The following is a 22,966-nucleotide window of genomic DNA, read 5'->3' on the forward strand; positions in this document are numbered from 1 at the left end:
CCTTTTTGGTACTAATCAGTTTGTTAATTACCTATTAAAGGATTCAATAGTCATTTGTGTATGGCTTCATTGGAATCAAGATCAAAGGTAAATACTTCATAATTAAAGAAAATGGTTTCAGACACTGTGTACATCATGGCAAGTAATTGCATATAACATATCAATATATGAAACTGTTTACAATAAACATAATATTTAAAAAACATAGGGTTTTTAAAAACATTTTGTAACATTTATATATATACATATATACAACAGTATCTTAAGTGTCTATATCATAAAATGTATAAATGTCGTAGCATGATGTCATTGACTTATTCATTCAAATGAGATGCTGGATAAAACATAATATAATTATATTTCACATGACGATTAAGCACTGATTTCCAACTAAAATACTTTTTACAAACATCACATTGGTAAGGTCTCTATCCAGTATGTATTCTCTTGTGATCATTAGGATGGTTTGTCTGTTCAAAACACTTTTTACAAACATCACTTTGATAGAGTTTTTCTCCAGTATGTGTTCACTATTTGTTTTTTACAAACATCACATTAGTGTGGTTTATCTCCAGTATGTATTCTCATATGATCTTTAAGATGACTTGCCTCAATAAAACACATTTTATAAAACTAGCATTAGTATTGGTTTTCTCCAGTATCTATTCGCATGTGTCTATCTAGATTAGTTACACAGAAAAAAGTCTTCTTTCAAACATCACATTGGTAAGCTTTCTCTCTAGTATGAAACCTCCAGTGATCTTTAACTGTTCATACCAAACTTGACGGATATAATATATAGGTTCCATATGTTGTTAAGTAATCATTATATGTATATAAATTTTTTCACAATACAAATCGTGAAATACAAAAGTGTATTTGCATAGATGAAAAATTATTTCGGATGGCTTGATTATCTGTGCAACATACCTCAAGCAATTCAATTCTCATACAAATCATAGTGTAACAACTCACATATTCATGTGATAAATAGCATTATAAAAATAGATATATAGATATAATCGAACAAAGACATGGTTCATATTTAGGTAATAAAAATCTGATTTGACAAATTTCGGAAAACGTGAATATAAAAGTATATTTGGATTTAAATGATATACAAATCTTGAAAGGCTTGATAACAATATATACAACAACTTACAAACATAACATAATTTCAATTCTCATACAAAATTATCATGACATTGCAAATTTATATGAGGAATAAAGTTTAACATATGCATTCAAGTAGGATAAGTTATGTCAAAATCATGCATAATAATAACATTAATATGACATCAAAGAGAAAACAGGAGTTTTAAAAGCTAACAAAAAACAAAAAAATAATTAAAATTTTTTGGTAATATGAAAAAATGCTTTAAGAGCATAGCTAAGATTGATTAAATTGTTTAAATACTGTATGAGCTAGGTATGTATTAGTGATACTAAGCTTATGCATATGTCATTTCCGACATAACTCAATTTCACCGGAAGTGATACCACCGGAAGTACTAATATCGAAACCGGAAGTGATTAACATTTTTTGACTATGCAGACTATGGAAAATCGAATATTTTCAACTGCTATCATATGTCCTTTGTACTAAGAATTATAATAAAGGAAACCCGAGAAAAATCGAACGATAAATACGCCCTCTACAGTCCATTTCCGGTTTTTTGCTATCTCACTTCCGGTTGCGCAGAACATTTTCGTTTTACATTTAATACGTGAATAGCCACGAGTTAGAAAACGTCATGAACTCCGTTTTGTTGTACCTATTTCTGGTTCCGAGAAATAAGCTCCCTAGCTGACGAAAAAAAAAATTATCGTTACCAAAACAAAGCAGAACGCCCTGCAAAAAAAAAAGAATTGACATTTCGATAAGCAAAAGCAAAGCAAAGTCCCACAGTTAGAGATATCAGGAATATAAGAAAAGCCATTATTGAAGAAATATTATAAAAAGTGGATAGGTCATGTAAGCCTAAATGAGGTAGAGTCACTGTTGTAGGGAAACAGCGACATTGCCGCTCAATATTATGGTGTCTGCGTTTTGCCAACTTGTTGGTTTTTTTTTCGTCCAGAAAAAATGTGCGTTATTTACAGCGCCAAATGTTTCAGATGTACTCTAGTGTCAAAGGGACACACATCATATGGAGATAAGAATACATTTGAGGTTAAAGAAAGGCTACAACTGTTGTATTTATATTTTGTACCAGTATTAAAATTACAATTCAAGAATCAAAGTTATTTTTTTAACACTACTGTATAACTTTTATTAAATATATTTGATTAATAGCAAGACTTCTACATTGTTAAAAAGTGCTAATACTCCACACAATTTTAAACTGCTATGTAATTTATACAGCAAAAAACTGGTATGCAAATAAAAAGTAACTTGATTTCTCAGAGTGTTGAGTGTAATTATCTGCATCAAACCTATCATAATTAACAAAACAACTATGAAATTAATTTATAAAGCCTTAAAACAAGTACATGTTCATTAGATGGGGCGCGTTTTGTTTATTAATCGATTACATAATCGATTATGCCTCTCTGATTATTTCGATTAATCGATTATTATTTTCATCCGACTAGTCAAGGTTGAAATTGACGATAGTAGTCATGGAAACGACCGATCTTTTTTGAAAGGTGTTTTTTGGCATTCAAATGTTTTACTGAAACCTTTTTCATCACCCTTTAAAATGACATACAATAGCTGGTTTGATAAGAAAAATTTGACAAAAGTAAATTAATTACAGATTAAATATACCGTACGCCCAAAATTGGCCCCTTTATTATACATAAGTGTACACAGGTTTTTTCTGTTTATACATCGATAAACTGAAAAATTTTTCAGGTCATTCCTTATAACACAACAGTTATTTTTCCCAAAATTGGCCCCTTTTAGGAGGGGTGAGCACTTTATACAGTAAAATATATTTTGAGTATTTTTCCCCTCGAAAATACCGTAAATTTATGTTGAGGATCCGCCATTTTGTTTTCATTCATTGCCTTTCATGATAATGTTGTTATGTTTATGAGATGGTTTCGGGAGTTCAAATAATAATCAATAGAATTTTTATACGCCCACATGAAATGGGGGGCGTATATTGTAGTCACCCGTTCGTCTGTCCGTCCACAATTGCTCATAAACACTATACAAGGCACAAATCTTGATTACACTGTATAAATCCGCATAGCGGTTTATACATAAGTGTACACAGGTTTTTTCTGTTTATACATCGATAAACTGAAAAAATTTTCAGGTCATTCCTTATAATTAAATCAACTCGAATACATGTTCAAATATTTATCTAAAATAGCAGCAATTTAAGGCACTAAATTGGCGCATAAATACATAAGATTTTAACATAACGTTAATGAACTGATACTAACAATAGAGACGTCCTAGAGAACAGCCAATCAAATACAAGTAGGTCACCTATTTATAGTCTACTGCCTATTGCATGAAAGTTGACGGAGCGGCCACATAGAAAGTTCAATTATTGAAAGACAAGTTCGAATAAGTCCAAAACTTGTAATTTTGTTGAAATTTGGAGTGTGCACATTCAAGGGAATTTGGAAAATACCGTAATCATTCATTTCGGCTCTGTTGACGTTGGAAGGAACGACAATGACGCTGTATAGTGTCCTTGTCAATCAAACTCAATGATAAAAGTAGTCAGTTAAGGGGCGGAGCTTATATTTACATTCTGTTTACACAGATATAAACCGAATGCACGTGACTGCTGTTATCCAATCAAATTGCTTGATACCGTGTTAATGCAATCGTGATTTAATTATATTATATTTACTAAATTAAATTGAATACATTGTTATGCATATTAATAATTATATGTTGATAAGTTCTTTATATGCATAAGATAAGGGAACACCTTCATCTCTAAAGAAAATAAAACACTATAAACATAGATTTACTACTCCTACAGGAATCTTATATGTGAATTGAAATGTTGCTAAAATAAAAGAAAGGAGTAGCATATACATCATATTTTCTAATGTTATGTTTACTCTAAATTTCATTTAAAGACCTTCATCTCTATTTAGGTATATTGTCGTCGCCCCTGTCCGTCCGTCTGTCCACAATTGGCTTGTGAACGCAATAGAGACAACAGTTTTTATCTGATTTGAATGAAATTTGGTGTGATCATTTATATTCATGAGATCTTGGACAAGTTCAAATTTGGCTATCTTTCAATGAACGCTTTTTATACGCCCACACGTAAGATGGGCGTATATTGTAATCACCCCGTCGGTCCGTCCGTTCACATTTGGCTCGTGCTCACTCTACAGGCTACAGTTCTTTATGGATTCTTTTGATTTTTATACGCCCACACGTAAGATGGGCGTATATTGTAATCACCCCGTCGGTCCGTCAATGTTGTTATGAAGATGATCCCTATTGATTTTCGAATGATCGGATAATTTTTCACCGAAATATCGTGTCTGACTTGACGTTTTTCTCTATTAGCTATATTGTGCAACTCGTGCTCACTCTACAGGCTACAATTTTTTACAGATTCTTTTGATTTTTATTTTGTGTGTCAATGTCATTATGAAGATGATCCCTATTGATTTTCGTGATGATCAGATAATTTTTCACCGAAATATCGTGTCTGACTTGACGTTTTACTCTATTAGCTATATTGTGCAACTCGTGCTCACTCTACAGGCTACAATTCTTTAGAGATTCTTTTGATTTTTATTTTGTATGTCAATGTCATTATGAAGATGATCCCTATTGATTTTCATGATGATATATCGATTTTCATGATGATCGGATAATTTTTCACCGAAATATTGTGTCTGACCTGACGTTTTACTCTATTAGCTATATTGTGCAACACATGCTCAATCTACAGGCTACAATTGTTTACAGATTCTTTTGATTTTTATTTTGTATGTCATTATGAAGATGATCCCTATCGATTTTCGCGATGATCGGATAATATTTCACCGAAATATCGTGTCTGACTTGACGTTTCACTCTATTAGCTATATTGTGCAACAACTGTAGTCACTAAAGACTGTTTAATCATTTCTGACAGCTGCCAGTGGGCGTATGTTACCTTGCCTGGCAAGCTATCTTTGAGTTATTGCCCTTGACTTATGAAAAACGCGTCAAAATTTGGTTGTGAACACAATAGAGACTACAGTTTTCATCCAATTTAAATGAAATTTGGTGTGAATATTTATAATGATGAGATCTTGGACAAGTTTCAAAATTGGCTATCTTACGATGAACGGTTTTTGAGTTATTGCTCTTGACTTATGAAAAACGAATCAAAATTTGTTTGTGAACACAATAGAGAGTACAGTTTTCATCTGATTTGGATGAAATTTGGTATGATCATTTATAATGATGAGATCTTAGTCAAAATTAAATTTGAGAATTTTTCGATCAACAGAATTTGGGTTATTGCCCATGACTTAGTAAAAACGCATCAAAATTTGTTGGCGATAGAGGTGACGGTTTATGTCAGAATTTTATTAAATAATGTGTGTTTGTTTAAATCAACAATACCTTGCACAAATTAGATTTTTGGTATGATTTGACACAGATAGGTGACTGCCTTTGATATACTGAAAATGTATCAGGAAAGTGGTCGTATCTTGCTAGGTAACCACTTGTTCTTCTCATAGTAGGTGTCCAGCCATAGAAGATGTTTATTCACTACCAGGCTTGTCTAATGGTCTTTGGCTCAAATATCAAGGGGTCTTTTAGTTTCCACTATATATGTACTTCCACACTCAATTTGGCAGATACATTCCTTTGGATTTTGGTTGTTGGGGGGATTTAATTTACCATTGGCTCTAAGTATATCTTTTACCTTTAGGTTGCTTGAGAACACTCTTAATACCAACTGTCTTCTTCAGGATATATACTTAATTTGGTATGATGCCTTTCCAATGAATGGGATAAGTAAGCGGGTCAATGGTTTGTTGATTGACGGGTTAATCAAATAGCTTCATGTACAAAGGTAGAAAGGTAAATTCAACCAACAGCCTGACCCCACCCGCTTAGTTATCTCAAAGAGATACTTGTCTACCAAGTTGAGTGTTCATGTGGATCACTTGATCGCTAGAAATAAAATATAACAGCTAGGAAATAATCTTAATTACATTTATTTTCATTTCTTTATTTTCAGGGATTTGAAAGATTTCACAGAATATGGAAAGTGTATAATGATTGAAACCAGTGCCATGTTAAAGGGATTTGAATATAAGTATTGTCTTGTCAATGGACAGAGGCATGAATTTGAACGTGTCCATCATATGATTAAAAGAAGTGGTTATCGTAAAGAGGCCAACCGAACTTTTATTAGAGTATTGGAACCACGACTAAAACAAGTAACAGGTAAACATCCTTTAATACCCAACATTTCGTCAAGAAAAATTTTGACCTAATCAGGGGGAAGAAACAAATTACAAATGGTGGAAGGCAGTTAGTTAAATGTTAAATTAATGTGGACATCTATAGTCATTGCCTCTGTCTGTCTGTCTGTCTGTCTTGGTGTGATTGTTTGTAATCCTGTAAGGATGAACCCTATGGAAAATCAGGTAAATCAAATATATAATAATACATTAATATGGGTTATTGCCCTTGTTCATAAAATGTGTTGAATTTCAACCTAAAAGATCATAAGATATACATACACCCATCTCAAAGAAGTGAGAATATTGAAAAATAAAAAAAAATTTAAAAAAAAATCACAAATTAAAATTTTGCATTAAAAAACTATTGTCATATATCCCTCAAGGACGATGAGCACATTCAGAATTTGAAAGAATTAACCCTCTGGGTTAATTAGGTCACCAGCTAGAGCAGTCTAAAGTTGCGAATTTGGCTGTTTTTGGACAGCTATAAAACCGGAAGTAGATGTTAGAGTTCAAATATGAAAGCATCAATTGATAGCCAAGGTAAATGACTTTTGACTCAATAAATGTCAAGGACATCAAAGGTCAAATTCACGAAATATGAGCCTTCAAACTTTCAAAAATTTCAACCGGAAATTGCAAAAATGCAAAAGTGAAAATCAAAAATTGGGTTTCTAGAGGCTTATTTATTTTTTATGTTCTTTCATTTGACACCAAAGTCATTTAAATCGGAGAAGCCGTTTTCTCTGAATAGATTTTTTCAAGAAAATCAAAATGGTGGCCAAAGTATCACTTCCGGAATAGATTCCATTTTAAAATTGGCTGTAGAATAACGATGGCTACCCATCAGCAAAATTTTGTTGATAATTTTCTATAACACTGGAAGTTATTCAACCGGAAGTTAAAATCCATTTCCTGTTTAAACTGGAAAATGTTGTAGTATTGTGGTCTGAATAGATAGAACTCAAAATAGAGTTATTTCCCTTCTAAGTTACTGTTTAGATTATCCAGTCCTACTTTATATTTTGTTGATGTAATGATGCCATTGTTCTATTCATAATGAAATGCAGTATTATATCTTGTACTATAGTTTATGTAGCAAAAACCACAGTAAAATTTTAAACATTTTTAATTTGGCATAAAAAAGGGGGTGCACTCTTACAAAATGCTTGCAAGAAATAAAATTTTTAAATCTGACAAAAGATATTACAGTCAAGTAACCTAATTTCATGGTAACCTATTTTTCGTGGATTTCCGGAAATGTTTAATAATTTACATGAGTGACCTTGCGTGACCTCCGCATTAGCTTGTTTTGATAAACATGGGTTTTTTGTAAAATGTCAGCTAGTAGAATGAATCCAGTAGTTTCAAGCAGGGCAAAATGTATTAATGTATACTTTCACAAATACAAAATGGCGGATTTCAGTTATTACCAAACGTCACCATATTTTATTGGCCGAATTTCCTTATAATCCAAAGCGGTAATTGGAATTCCAAGTGTCGTCTGCTAGAATGTAGTCCAAAGAATGAAGTCACGTGATCAACTAGCGGATTCCGTGTCAGCAGAAAATTTCTATGGAACACAAAGTGTTTCAGTGACTGTTAGCAATAAATCACGCTACGTATCTTATTTTGTCAGTCACTATTTTTTTTTTAAAATCGTGGTTCTTTGTCACGAGTTATAATGAATTGATATTAAAGATAAATACTAAGAGAAGTTAATTATACCACTCGGTATCTATACAACGTGTTTTTCAAAATTATTCATAGATCAAACATTGTACACGAAAATAGGTGACGCATTCTGCCGCCGTTGCCGAGTTGGTTGCTCATGAAATATTGGTCGAAGTGAATGATTCATAAAGAAAATGGAAATAAACCAATTTTAATTATTTTGTAGAATATCTGAGGAAACATCTAAGACATAAAAAAAAATAACTTTGACGAAATTCGGTGTTGAATCCTTATATCCACGAAAATAAGTTACACCACTGTATAACTTCCTATTCAGGAGTGCACCCCATAGTAAGTAGTACTAAATTTCGAACAATTAATGCTGAATCCTAAACAAATAATGAAAGAAATATTGCTAAACAAAACTGGAACCAGGTAAGTATAAACAGAAGAATCTACAACTGCAGTCTGGTAAGCTTAGGTTGCCAAGCTTATCAAGTGACTGTCTATGATATCAGTCTGCAGCATTGACCCTCATCTGTTAAGGTGGTTTTAAGATTAGTGATGAACTGTGTTAAAGGGTAAGAGCGTGACCCTAACCCTTGCTAGTGTTGAAAAAGTGATTTGCAACAGTAAATGAGGGAAGTGATCCCAGCATTTACTTCCTATCATTAAGAAAATTTTGGATCCAACGAAAATTAAATATAGTAACAAGAACAAGAGACATATCTACATAAGATAAGATAATACACTATTTTGGAATCTATTAAATAAAAGCCAAAGGATGACGAAGTACACATTGTGATGCCAAAATATAATGTAGGGATTTATAATTGCTCAAAGCATATTGGGCATTCTTGATGGTATCTTTAGAGGTATGAATGTAACCGGTGTAGGCTGACGACTTCCAGCGACCAAGGGTTTGGATCAAGTGATCATGAATACCAGCTTTACCTGCCGATGTAGCAGCACCAATTCGAAAAGAATGCCCACTATACTTCGAGCTGGCGATACCTATTTTATGGAGTAAGGATCTAAAGTAGCACAAAAATTGTTCTCTTGATAAAGGTGTACTGTTTACCATAATAATTAAAGCCTTACCAGGGTAGAGTCTTTTCCTTAAACTCATAAATTTAAACATTTGTTTAACAGTATTTAACTTATTTTCAAATATGGTAATATCAATTCCTTTCCGAAAGGGATCTGTTGTGGACGACTTCAAATATACATCCATATAAGAGTAACCATTCGAAAATGTTATATCATCTATACATAGATTTGGATCAAAACTCCCATTAGTAGTAAACTCCCCACAGTGAAGAAACCCAAAAAAGGCAAGAGGCAATATAATAACAATTGATCCATGTAAGGTGAAAAACAACCTTTTGATAGCCTTAGAAGCATAGATGAAAGCAACTCAATAGTGACTTGCAAGCGCTTTAGGTTGGGTATTAACTGAGAACGTTTAATTGCCCTCAAAATATAATACAATTGATCTAGATTTGAAAATGTGTTCCATAAATGATTTGAGCATTGTTTAATATAGAAATATCTTATACCTGCCAGGTAGGATCTTATAGCACTATGAGAAATAGTCAAAATAGAGTGACAATAGGTGACAAATTGGATTAAAACCTTTTCACTTATACAAGGTAAATTTCTAACATCAGCTGCGAAATCATATAACAATAAGAAACAAGTTATACCAGTTTTATAGGTTTGAAGGGTAGATGGGGCTAATGTCTGGTCCCAAAGTTTCTCTACTTCTAAATCTAAAACTGAATGTTGGTAACAGTTTGGTAAGATGGAATTCTGCAAGGCTTGGGGGCTGCTACTGGAGCTAAACTGTGAAATTTCTGAAAATTATAGCGTGATAAAGCATGAGCTATTTCATTTTTAACACCCGGAACATGGCGAGCATGAATGGTAAAATTAAAATTCATAGTACATAATGTAAGTTTCCTGCACAAAGAGTTTAAAAGGCTACATCTGTAAAAGGCTCAACCTTTGCCAATAATTGCCACTGTTGCAGTATTGTCACAGTAAAAGAGAACTCTCATTTTACTCCAAGAGCTATCCCATAAAATTGTTGCCACTAATATAGGATAAAACTCCAAGAGCGCTAGAGAGCTCTCCTTTGAATGCAGTAATTCATTTGGCCATGCGCCACTGAACCACTGAACCACTGGCCCTTATAATTGCCTCCAAAGCCTTTGGTGCTGGGGGCATCAGTATACAATTCCATGTCAACAGCTGGTGTATACCACTGATCTAAGAAGAAAGAAGTCTCATTCCACTCTCTGAGAAACAATAACCACATTTTTAATTCTTGCTTGCATGCTTGGTTAAGATGCAAAAAATGATGCAATTCTCGAACCTTAGTTGTCAAAGTGATGAGAAAAGATACAAAGGATCTCCCAAGGCGAATTACACGTGATGCAAAATTCAAATGCCCTAATAAGCTTAACAAATCTTTTTTTGAAACATGACTTTTTGATAAAAATTCTTTAATGATACCTGTTATGCAAAAAAATTTCTCATCTGGTAAACTAGCCTCAAATATCAAGTATCTAAAGTTATACCAAGATATTCTACGCGTGTTGTTGGACCCTCAGTTTTCTTCTCAGATAATGGAACACCAAGTGAAGAAAATAATTTCATGTTGCCCATGGTTATCTGTGCATCAAAATATTGACTGTCGATGGTTAAAAAATCATCTAAAAGATGCAAAATAAAATTAATCTTGAATATATGCTTAGCAATGCAGCAAATGGCTGATGAAAACATATCAAATATTTTAGGACTTGAACGAGAGCCAAAAACTAAGCGAGTATAAAAATACAAACAATGCTCCCAACGGAAACCATGGAAAGGCCACATGGAAGGGTTCAAAGGCAGTTGCTTAAAAGCATCTTGAATATCAAATTTACATTAATTGCAACATGGACCTTCCCTTTGAATCCGTTTAATAGCATCATCTATAGAAATATACTTTACGGAAAATACTTCCTTATTAATTAAGCTATTAATGCTCCGATCTAAATCATTATGCGGAGCCGAAAGGTCAAGTATGAGTCTCTTCTTCTTGGAATACTTTCCGATAGCAAGTCCTAAAGGGTTAACGCAGAAAGTCTCTGGCTGATTTATTATTAGGGCACACACAAGTAGAATCAGGTAAGTTTGATAGACCAGAATAAAAACCATATTGAAATCCATTTATGAGATAATCTACCAATTCCTTATCTTGGTGACTCCATAGAACTTTCATTAGTTGAGAGATATCTATATTACAAGGCACAACAAAGTCAGATAGTTCCACCAGAAGAAAGTTTCCACCAATCACTTGCTTCAGCGAGTTTTTTGTTACCGCAAAGTCCCAGTTTTTTTTCGAAATGTTTCCTTTTTTTTTTCTTCTTCGTTTTTTACACAGGGCAGACAGCCTAAACTGCAACAGCTGTAGCAACCTTTTTACAACCCTGTGTGTTTCTTTTTTTCTAGGTACTTAATGAATATAAATTGGAACATATTTGCAAAACCGAAAGTAGCGCATTTTGCAAAATGTGCAAAAAGTAGTTTTTGGGGCCTAGAAGGTGCAATTTTAGACTGATTTTGCTCGGGTTTTCATATTTAGAAACTGTAGCGAAATCCCAATTAACTATGAGTTAAAAAAATTTGATTTTCAAATATTCGTTGCACACTTTTTGCATCTAAACTTTTTTTTTTGCCATTTTTTCTATTTCTTTGCTATTTGTCCGATTCATCTGAAATTTTTATTGAAAATAGAAAACAAGGTAGTAAACAAAACTAAGCAGTCAAAAGTTTTGCACCACTTCCGGTTTACACGTTATAAGGGTGCAAACTTCCGATTGACCCACTTCCGCTGTAATTGATATTTTTTAACGAAACTTGTACTGATCGGTAGCTATAGTTATGGGATAAATGTGCGGTAAAAAGATCGAAAATTGGAATGATATTTCAGCCGCCATTTTGATTTCCCTGAAACTCTTCGATTTTTATTCAGCCAATTTGGCTAAACCGAATTTCAAAGTTTTGGTGTCAAATGAAAGAACATGAAAATTAAGAGAGATCGCAGGAAGCCGATTTTTGAATTTCGATTTTGCTTATTTGCGATTGAATTTTTTCAATATATGATGGCGTATATCTCGTGACTTTGACCTTTGATGACCTTGACCTTAAGTAGGTCAAAAGTCATTGACCTTGGCTACCAGATGATACTTTGATATTTGACCTCCGACACCTACTTCCGGTTTTATAGCTGTACAAAAACGGCCAAAATCGCAACTTTGGACTTTTTCGAACGATATATCACAATGGATTGTAATGCAAAAATTAATTTTCTTATATTTTTTAATTTTTGGAAATCTTTAACTGATTTTGTGAATTTTTTGACATTAATATAAGCATATCTCACGAACCTTTAGATATAGAGGCTTCAAACTTGGAACATAATTAAACATACCCCATATAAATGTATCCACCCAAAAAAAATTGACGTGGGCATGGCACATCCGGGTTAAATTTTCATTTTGTTTACATTTTGTTGTCTGGAAAAAAATATATAGATTACAATTTTTTGGAAAATGCTTTTGCTTTTGTAATCATTACTTAAGCCGAATTATATAAAAATCTCAGATGTTTCACCTTTTTAGTTCAAAAAAAGGAACGGTTTTAAGATTTTCAAAATTTTCAATTTTAGATTTATTCATCCATGTAATTCAAACATTCGCAAAGTCCCACTCTGTACCACCTGTGGTTCTAGTTTTTCATTAGTGTTTGCCTTGTCTTCTTTCTTACATTTAGAAGCTGAATGTGGCTGTTTACACAAAACACACACGTGTGCAAATGTACAGTTATTCCTTACACATCCATTGATTCCATTGAAATTATTGCATATTTCAACCCCATTGTGATAATGAATCTTCCGACCTCTTATAACTGAATCAGGTTTGCGTGTTTTATTGGTTTTATTGGCCCCTTTAGTTGAGGGGCAAAGGTCTGTACTGTGGCTAGAACCAAGGCAAATACTACAGGACATAGGTTTCTTTCCAGCGGTAACAGATACATATAGAGGTATATCCAACAGACCCCAGTTAACTTTCAATCCCTGCTCCAGCAAGTTGGAGACTTTCAAGAAGAAAGCCTGATGATATTCATAAAACAAAGCACCACCATAAGTGGAGGCCCTGGATGTTATGTGGGCTAGATAATCTTGTAGTTCTTTGGCTCGGTTTGGATACACTTCTACAAGTACTTCCCTGTATATGTCAAAAGCTCTATAATACTCTACAATATTCAGTGGTCTAGTCATCTTGGAGTTCTTGGGACCTTTGATGCGGATTTCATTGCCATTAATATCAAGTAAATGACGAAATTCATTGGACATATCGGTTTAAAGAATATTGTAGCCGATGGTCCGTCTGTCCATCAACATTTGCTTGTAAACGCTCTAAAAACTAGATTTTTGATGGAATCAAATGAAATTCGGTATGCGTATACATATTGAGCTATTTTCCACCGTTAGAAGCAGATTTATTGCCCTTGCCCCAAAATCTAGAATATGCTATTACCCTTTAATAGTTTTCAACCGATTTTGATGAAACTTAAAATGAATGTTATTGGACCTCAATCGAAAGGTTTGAGAGAGTTTAGTTTACTTCTGATTAAATTTAAGGCTTTTTCAAGATTTAGGCCTCTTACGTCAGTTTTGAGGAGTTATCGCTCTTTAACCTCTATACAGTAAGTGCTTCTATCAACATCAAAAAACTAGAGTGTTTAAAGGAATCAAATGAAATTCGGTATGTGCATACATATTCATGAAACGAAGGTCGGTCCGTCCATCCATCATTTGGTCCGTCAACATTTGCTTGTAAACGCTCTAAAAACTAGATTTTTTGATGGTATGTGTATACATATAACAAATATGTCGTTCAAATCTCATATGTGTATACATATTCATAAAATGAAGATCAAGTTTGTATTTGAGCTATTTGCGACCGTTAGAAGCAGAGTTATTGCCCTTGCCCCAAAATCTTGAATATTTACCATCCATGGTGGGTGTATATGGCTGTTGTCAACTATCTTCTGTTTATAGACATGGGGGAATTTCTCTTGAAGGCTCTTATAGTGGGCATGAACTATCTTGAAATCAGAAGATCTTGTGCAAATTCGGTGAAATCGTAAAACCTTAACTTAATTAGACCAGAAAAGGTATGTTTTGGGTAAAAAGAGCTCTTGTGCAAGAGTTGATGAGTATCAGTTTCTTTGAAATACACCTTAATATCCAGTTTATTTGTTTCTGCTATGGAATCTCCCTTAAAGACAGTGGTATCGAGAAAGTCTATTCTTTTGTCTCTCGCGTTTGCGGTTAGTTTGATGGAAGGATGGTGGGTGTTGAGAATATCAAAGAATTCCCAAATCTGTTCGATAGAATAAGTCTTAACCATAAAAATGTCATCCAAAAAGCGTCCGTAAAAAAGTGGGTCAAATGGGGGCAACACCTCACGTTCCCACTCTGCCATGAAAAGGGTTTGCGTATGAAGGCATGAATCGATTGCCCATAGCTGCCCCTGAAGTTTGTAAATATGTTTTACCATTAAATGTGAAATTGTTTCGACTGAGACAAATCTTTAAAAGCTGTAGAATTGCATCGTCGGGTCTGTTTGGATCTGGGTTTCTATTAAAAGCTTTACGAACTGTCGTTAAACCAGCAGTGTTATCGATATTGGTATACATAGAAGAAACGTCGATAGAAATTAAAATAGCATTAGAGGGAACTCGAAGATTTTTTATTTTATTGACAAAATCGGTTGTGTCTTTAAGGTAGGCGCGATGTTGACATGCTAGAGGTAGAAATGATCAATGTATTCTGACACTGCATACGACTCATTACCACAGTCAGATATAATCAGATGGCCTTTAGGGATTTTATTCGAGATTAATTACTCCTTGGTTGGATTCTAATGGATTTTAGGCAAAGTGTACAAATGTCTCTCACGACAATCAGGTTTGGCAGACAGATAGTCATATTGTTTCTGTTTGAGATAATTAGTTTTGACCAAATCGGTAAGAATATTTTTAATCATGTTAGCAGTTTCTTTGAAATTAGTATCAGTAAAATGGCATAATGTTTAGGATTCTCTGCTTCTGAAAAGTAATCTTCCCTATTCAGAATGAAACAACATGAACCTTTGTCACTCTTTTTAATAACAATGCTATTGTCTTTCTTAAGTAAGTTTAACGCTTCACGTTCCACTTGTATGAGATTAGGCTTGCGTATGTTATGGAAAGGTTCTCTGGCTATTCATACTCTCAAATGCTTTCAGTATTTCAGATGGATGGCAGCCTAAGGGGGTGTCCACGTGGATTTAGGAATAAACAATGTTCTAGCACCACGTGGGGGGTGGTTTCGAAAAAAATATGTGCAGCTAAGATTTCGTTGAAATCGTTCAATGGATGGTCGGAGATAATTTAAGTTGGCTATCTTTGGTGTGGGAATAAACTAAAGTCCACAGTCTAAGATTGAATGATGAAGGGGTGTGAAAATTTTGTAGCTCAAGTTAACTACGTTTGGCCTAGCGGTGGCCTCTCATTATTTTTATCCCCAGTAATTAGTTTAAAGACTTACTCGATGCTTGAAGCTGGTGTATCCAAAACAAATAAATACTGTTTGCTGTATGAACATTATCAACTGGATCGAATTCTTCTTTGTAGGGTAGTAAGATTGTTGCGCTGCTGGTATTGGACTCCATCATCATGTCTTTGAAGGTACTGAGATTCTGTTGTGCTTAGAGATTTTTTTTGAGGTGGGTATACATGTGAAGATGATCTTGGAGTTTGGAAAAGTTTTGTTGGCTGTAGCGATTAATTTCTGTTCTTGGTTAAAGGATGTCTTTGTTAGCTGATCACGGTTGTTGAGGCCTACATGAAGAATAACGGTAGTAGGTTTGGGATCATGGTCATATGATTCAAGGATTGACTGTATGTGATGGCACCGGGGTAAGAATGTGTTTCAGTGTCTGAACTGGTTTTGGTAATTCGATTCAGTTTAGAGGATCCAATAATTAAGGTAGATTTCTTCACAGCAGGTAGATTCCATAATGATTTGTCCTTGGTTTGATGATAATAGGGTTTGGTAGCGGATATAATGGTTGTTGATTGGGTGATTGGTACTGGTTTGGTAGTTGTTAGAAATGTAGCATACACGTCTTGACTTGGATGGAGACTGAGGGGTGGTTTGCTGGTCCAAAAACACACAGAAGGAAGAAAGTTTGGCGAATCCTGGATCATGCAGTGAAGATTCAGATGGCGTGGAAGGGGAAGACGAGTCTCAAAAGAGAAAAGAGAAGTGGGGTGCACTCTCTACGAAAACGTTTACCTATATCTGCTGGACTAGGAGTATGTGAACTTCGGGCACTTTTAGAGGTTTGGTTTGATAGAGTGGTGCAGGTGTAGTGTCCTATTCAGTTTGGTAGAGATATGGTTACTCTGGTTTTGGTTTCGTTGATTATCTGGTAAAATTTGGTGATTACAGCTTGAGTGAGAGGTTTGCCATAGGAGCGACGGGTCCAGGACAGGGCATGAGAAATGATGCAGTCAACGGCGGGTGATGATAAAGATTTGGTACGAATGGTGGTCAGTTTCTCTTGAAGTGTGGTTTGGTAATGGTCTATCTGGACCAGCGGAACCTTAGAGAGCCATGTCCGATTGAGGGATCTAATATTCGCGTTGACAGCTGATGCTTTCATGGCTGGACGGTTAAAACTATCCAACTCAGAGACTTTATGATTGCCGGTTGACCTTGCTGTTGAAAGGTAAGGATTGACACTGCAAGACTTGAAAGAACGCCTTTACAAAGGGTTCTTTCTCCATATGAGTGGGGACTGGTTGGTGGTCGTTTCTGTTGTTGGTCAGGGCGGTGGTTACCTCCGGCTTGGTAGGCTGTGTGGTAGGTAGGTCGGTGATGGGGTGGGATATAACTGGATGGGTTGGTTGGTGGTCGGCGATTGGTAGGTTGTAGAGGGCGATGGAAGACAAGACCGTTGTAGGGTACGTGATATTGGTTTAGTTGAGTGTTTCTATGTCTGGCTTCTTGTCAGTGGTTGTTGTAGTTGGGGAGCATAATGAAAATAACTTGAGGTTAGAAAGGGAATGTACAGCAGATGTAACAGGAGGAAACTGTATATGCTAGTGTGAAAATGTCCATTTCTTGTAAAAGTTTCACTCAGCTATTTAAGCCATTCACAGGATTCTTCAAATCTTGATCATCATTTAAAAAAACTATCAAGCTTAAAAGTTCCACATTTACCACATTTTTTTTTTGACACATTTCATATGAGATTGATCATTCACATTTTACACATTTTTATGTTTGGTATGAAAATAGTTGGTATGAATTCAAAACTTTCAATTTATGTTCAACACTGTTACATATCTCACACAAGCATTGGTTCAATTTTGGTTCTCTAGATGTTCCTATGTGCTTCAGTCTCATTTGTTCAAATTTGCTTTGAGAAAGTTTTATACCGGATGCAGTTTGGTGAATTTTGAACATACAGTGTACCCTGTGATATCTGAGTATTCCAATATTCTGCCTAATCCTACATCATTTTCTGGCCCTGATTGATTTCCTTCTGGGGCTAGTATAAAAAACTCCGACACTCTCGCTAATCTGACATTGTTTTGCAGTCCCAGTGTATGTCGGATTACGTAGTTCCTTTAAAGTGCTATCTAGAATCGTTTTGGGTTTAAAACCAGACTTCACAAGAACTTGTACTTTACATGCCAAATATGTAGAACTTTTCTACTTTTCAATATCAACACTAACTACATCTGACCTCTACTTTCTATCAATAGATTTTCTGGTCATCAATTTCCAGATAATACTCAAATTTTTACTTGAAGTTTTCATTTCACCATATTTGTTCAGCGCTTAAAGCCATAGTCCTCCTTGACTTTAGATTTTCTGATCTTACATCTCTTAAATGTTTGAAGTGGTTCTCTATCGTTTTCTCCAGAAACAAACTTCTCTTAGAGGACACTAAACATCTTTTCTTGTTTTACTCGAAACTGTCTCTGTACTCTTCTTCTTAGCCCGGTGTCTAGCAACTCTTTCCCTTGTTAATAATCTGTTGCTTTCTTTTTGATCATCACTCAGCATCTGTCTATAGTTCCAAGCTCTTCTATTTCAGTTTCTTTAAATTCAACATGCTTCTTGGGATCACTCTTGATATGCTTTCGCAGTGTTCAGATTTGTTTTTGAGTCCTGTGGTGTATGTTTAGAGTTTAGAGAAATGCTTTAAAAACACTGAATTGAAGAAAAGATTATAGAAATATAACAGAAGGAATTTAAATTAAATGGAGTTATTCTGATTTATTTGTGGAATATTTCAAAATATTACATCAATAGTCCTGTTCAATAACTGTTGTTATCTCCCTTGAAAAATTACCTCCCCTGAGCGCTCTTTAGCTTGGAGATCTTACGGTGGAGAGCAAAGTGAATTTGCGCCAAAATGAGCGAATCTACAACAAAATCGACGATTAAAAAGCGACATTATTGTTGCATTTGCAGTAACTACGGGGGAAAAATTGTGAATGAACGTTGTGTAAAGTTGCACAGATTTCCAACGGAAGATAATCTGAGAAAACTCTGGATTAAGCGTCTGAAATCTGTCAGTCCAAATTTTGTGTCAAATTTGAAAAACGATCGACTTTGTTCTGCTCACTTCGCCAACGGAAAATATACAAAAGAAAACCCCGTACCTTGTGTGTTTATCATAAACAACAAGGAAAAGATATTTAAATTATCTAAGGTAAGTGTCATTTCAACAAAATAAATCTTACTGTCTGTGCAAGTTGAAAAGTGAATTTTTGCAATTATCCTATTTTTATGAGAATTGGAATCAGCCTGACAATGCTACTGTTAGTCTTAGAATGTCTTTGCTTTGTTAAATAATATAATATTTGTAAGTTAACATTAAATGGAAATACATTTCTCTCCTAGAAATTTCAATCGAGAAAGGTGACTAATTTTGACTGAAAATTGTCTTCTAGCCTCTGTAAAAAAAACATTTTGAAGACATAAATTGTGTTCCTATTTAAAATAAATCCATTCAAAGCAAAGACATTCTAAGACTAACAGTAACATTGTCAGACTGATTCCAGTTCTCATGAAAATAATTGCAAAAATTTAATTTTCAACTTGCACAGACAGACAATGGGTCTAAATGACCCCTGAAAAAAGTCAAAATGGTCCTGCCTATGAAAAAGTCAAAATGGTCCCATCATTAATTTTTTTAACTAGTCTAATGATAATTGTAGCTTTCATTGTGATGACATATGAAATTGTCAAACATAAGATATGATTCTGTTTCATAACACCGATATTTTATCTGTTTTATTATTTGTATAATCAGTTAATCAAACATACAATAGAATGTTTGTTAGTGTATTATCATGAATATTATATAAAAGGTTTTTGTCCATTCCCTTGAATTATTGAAAATAATACTTAAGGAATAGAACCATAATTAATACTAATAAGATTCCTGTTTTTATTGTAATTTCAGGTGGAAAGTTCAGAATCGACATTCACATGTAGTGATGAAGGCCAAGATGTGGAGAATGAAGAAGAGTATGTTGGACCAGACTGTATGTTAATTACAAGCAGTGTATCCGAGTTTGCTTCAAAAAAGTTCCATGACTATGCTGGAAAGATTGAATTTACTGTTCAAAAAATGCTAAATAAAGACATACAGACCGACATGGTAGGAGTGTCCTGTTCTACTCAGACAGAAGGGACTAGTTCAGTTTCAATTTCAAAGTGTAGTGTTTCAACACAAACAGACTTTATAACTCCATAGCAAACCAGTGGATTTCATACATGAGTGTTAAACTTTCTATATTAGTTGCTTGGCCATCCAGAAAGACATTAAAAGAAACAATGCCACAAAAGTTCAAAAGGAAATACCCGAACTGTCGCATAATTATTGACTACACTGAGATCTACACAGAAACCCCACAATCACTCGCTAACAAGTCAATGATGTATTCACACTACAAGTCACATATGACCTGGAAAGCACTTCTAGGAATAAGTCCATCAGGCATTATAACTTTTGTTTCGGACCTGTGGAGTGGAAGCATTAGTGATAAACAACTATAAAGTCAGGACTCCTCGATTTATTTGAAGCTGGTGTTGGGATAATGGCTGATAAGGGCTTCCTCATATCTGATTTGACAACACCACGCGGCATCGTTTAAACGTATATTTTATATTTCCATTCGGAAACTAATGGTTTATATATTGCTAAAATGGTTAAAGGAACTGTGTTGTGACTTTACTTTATAGACTACAGTTTACATTTGATTTTAATGAAACTTGGTGTGAGCATTGGTATTGATAATTTCTTGATCAAATTCGAATATGACAATTTTTGGATGAACAGATTTCGAGTTATAGCCCTTGCCCTTGATGTGCTTGTGGGGACAATAGAAGCTACAATTTTTGATGGATTTTGGTGAAACTTATATAAGCAGTAAGGATCAATAAGATCCTAGTTAAGTTTAAATTTGGCGATTTTTCGATTAACGTTTTTTTTGAGTTATTGCCCTTGGCAGTAAAATTGCGTCAAAATTTACATACATGGGCCAAAAGAGGCTACAATATTTGCTTGTTTGGACAATAGAAGCTACAATCTTTGGTGCATTGTGATGAAACTTGATGCGAGCATTAGGACATTGTGGTCAAGTTTGATGTTGACAATTTTTCGATGAACATTTTTTGAGGTTTTGCCCTTGTAAAGTTGCATCAAAATGAGCTAATGGGGATATTAGAAGCTACAATTTTCAATGAATTTTGATGAAGTTTTGTGTGAGCTTTGGGATTGATAAGTTTGAATTGACAATTGTATCTATGCCATTTTGTTTGTTATATGTTTATAAAGCTTATATGTTTGACTTTGATTTAATCACCAGTATAATTGTAACTTTTCCTTCTGAAAATAGACTGTTTCACACCATACTATTATAAGATTTGTTATTTACTCTCCTTTGAGACTTTAGTGCTCTAGAATGATTAAACTGGGTTTGAATCCGACCAATACAGACTAAAATTTCAATTTCATTATAGTTGTCAATGAAAAAGAGCAGTTCATGATGATACGTTTAATAAGATCATTAAAACATACATATCAATCAGAATTAATCAACGACACAAAAATATTCATGTGATATATAGTATCGGTGGCTGTGTGAACTAACAAATTTATTCATGACTTGAGAAGTGTTGGTTTTGAACCCCAACCCCGATAAAATCAAAATACTTTCTATGCTAAAACTGTATTTTTCTGCAATTTATATATCACTGTTCTAGACAGCTTTCCTACAGACCAAACGGGTACTTTTATGTATGATATAAAAAATTTTGTTAGAATAACAATAATATTACCACTTATTTACTAATTACTAATTAGATATCATATATTTGCATAGAAATCAAGCAGGGTTCATACAGCACTTTGCCTCAAAAATTCAAAGACATTTCAGGGACTCTGGGCTTTGAAATTCAAGGACTTTTCAAGGATATTAGTCTGACAGAATACACATGAACCTGAACTGTGAAATCAATAAAGATAGTTAATATTTGTCAATGGGGTTAATGATAAAAATATACACAATTTGACTCAACTCAAAATTCAAGAACTTTTCAAGAGAAAATGGGTTTTTTATGGTGTTTTCAAAGACTTTTTTTGAAATCAAGGTTTTTCAAGGCAACGGACGGAATTCAAGGGTTTTTCAAGGCTGTGCGAACCTTGTCAAGGTCTATAATCAACTTAAAAGGATTGTAAAATGATTTTCTAAACTTTGTATGTGTATCGGGACACTGATAGCATCAATTTGTGCCATTCCAATTTCCATTCCGACGTCTGTGGTTTTTGCTATTCCTCTAAAACTAACGCGTTTTATGACATCACTAAGTGTGATCTACCGGAAGCTACTATTGATATCTATGCAATTCACTATTAGTGACATCAAAACGTGTTTGTATAATTGGAAGAACCATATATGTTGGAGTGGAAATCGGAATGGCGCAAAATTGATGCTATCAGTGCCCCCAAATGCCCCGATACACATACACAGTTTAGAAAATCACTTAACAATCCCTTTAAGTGCCAACAAATTATCAAATGTAACAATAACATGCCAACACCAATTTTGTTTTAATAAACTGTTTCATATTTTTGTCCATTTACACATTTGAATGTCAATGAGAACTGTATACTTTAATCACATTAAGTTCCATTACATTAGTTCTTTACCACGTTTGACATGCTCTGTGAACAATTCTGGTATGACAGCCTTTATATAAAAACTGTTTACCTAGCATGTCAACCCAAAATTCATTATCAAAATATACTCTCTCTACACTATGACCCTTCAAAGTCCACACAAAAAAATCGCACCATTTTCTTTCTGTTAAGTCCATTTGACCTTGAACTTGGAAATAGTAGTTGTGGTTTCTTTTCAAGGTTACTTTGCCATGCACTATCGAACAACAAAATGTTTTGTCTACACAGGCCTCTTCTGGTGAACAGTTCCTAAATTGATATGGGCATTTAATCTCTAAGACCCCCTTGGTGTGAACACATTTCTTACAACAGTCTACTATTCCATCTGAGCTTGATCCCAAGTGTGGTAGACTTTGCTTTACCACAAGGCCAGATGAAAAGAGTTTCAGCCTGGGGTGAGTTACTTGAATACGCCTTTGGTACACACGCTTGGCAGCTGGTTCATGGCTCCTGCCCCATTTAGTGGCTGCAGTTTCAAATTCGTCATTGTAGCCCATAATGGATCGTAACAAGATATCAGGGTTGTT

At 34.4% G+C, this 22,966-nt stretch overlaps 2 protein-coding genes across 2 annotated transcripts; both read left to right on the forward strand.

Moving 5' to 3' along the window:
* Positions 1–670: 670 nt before the first annotated feature.
* On the forward strand, positions 671–8,337 carry LOTGIDRAFT_160945 (hypothetical protein; the record flags this gene model as incomplete). The annotated part of the gene is made up of 3 exons (XM_009056205.1): positions 671–726; positions 6,171–6,379; positions 8,300–8,337. The coding sequence occupies 3 exons, from the start codon at positions 671–673 to the stop codon at positions 8,335–8,337; spliced, it is 303 nt and encodes a 100-aa protein (XP_009054453.1).
* Positions 8,338–18,602: 10,265 nt separating this feature from the next.
* Positions 18,603–19,952, forward strand: LOTGIDRAFT_160946 (hypothetical protein; the record flags this gene model as incomplete). The annotated part of the gene is made up of 2 exons (XM_009056206.1): positions 18,603–18,902; positions 19,659–19,952. 2 exons carry the CDS (start codon positions 18,603–18,605, stop codon positions 19,950–19,952), a joined length of 594 nt encoding a protein of 197 aa, XP_009054454.1.
* Positions 19,953–22,966: the final 3,014 nt, after the last annotated feature.

The sequence above is a fragment of the Lottia gigantea genome (genome assembly GCF_000327385.1).
Source record: "Lottia gigantea unplaced genomic scaffold LOTGIsca_27, whole genome shotgun sequence".
In the NCBI taxonomy this organism is placed as follows: Eukaryota; Metazoa; Mollusca; class Gastropoda; family Lottiidae; genus Lottia; species Lottia gigantea.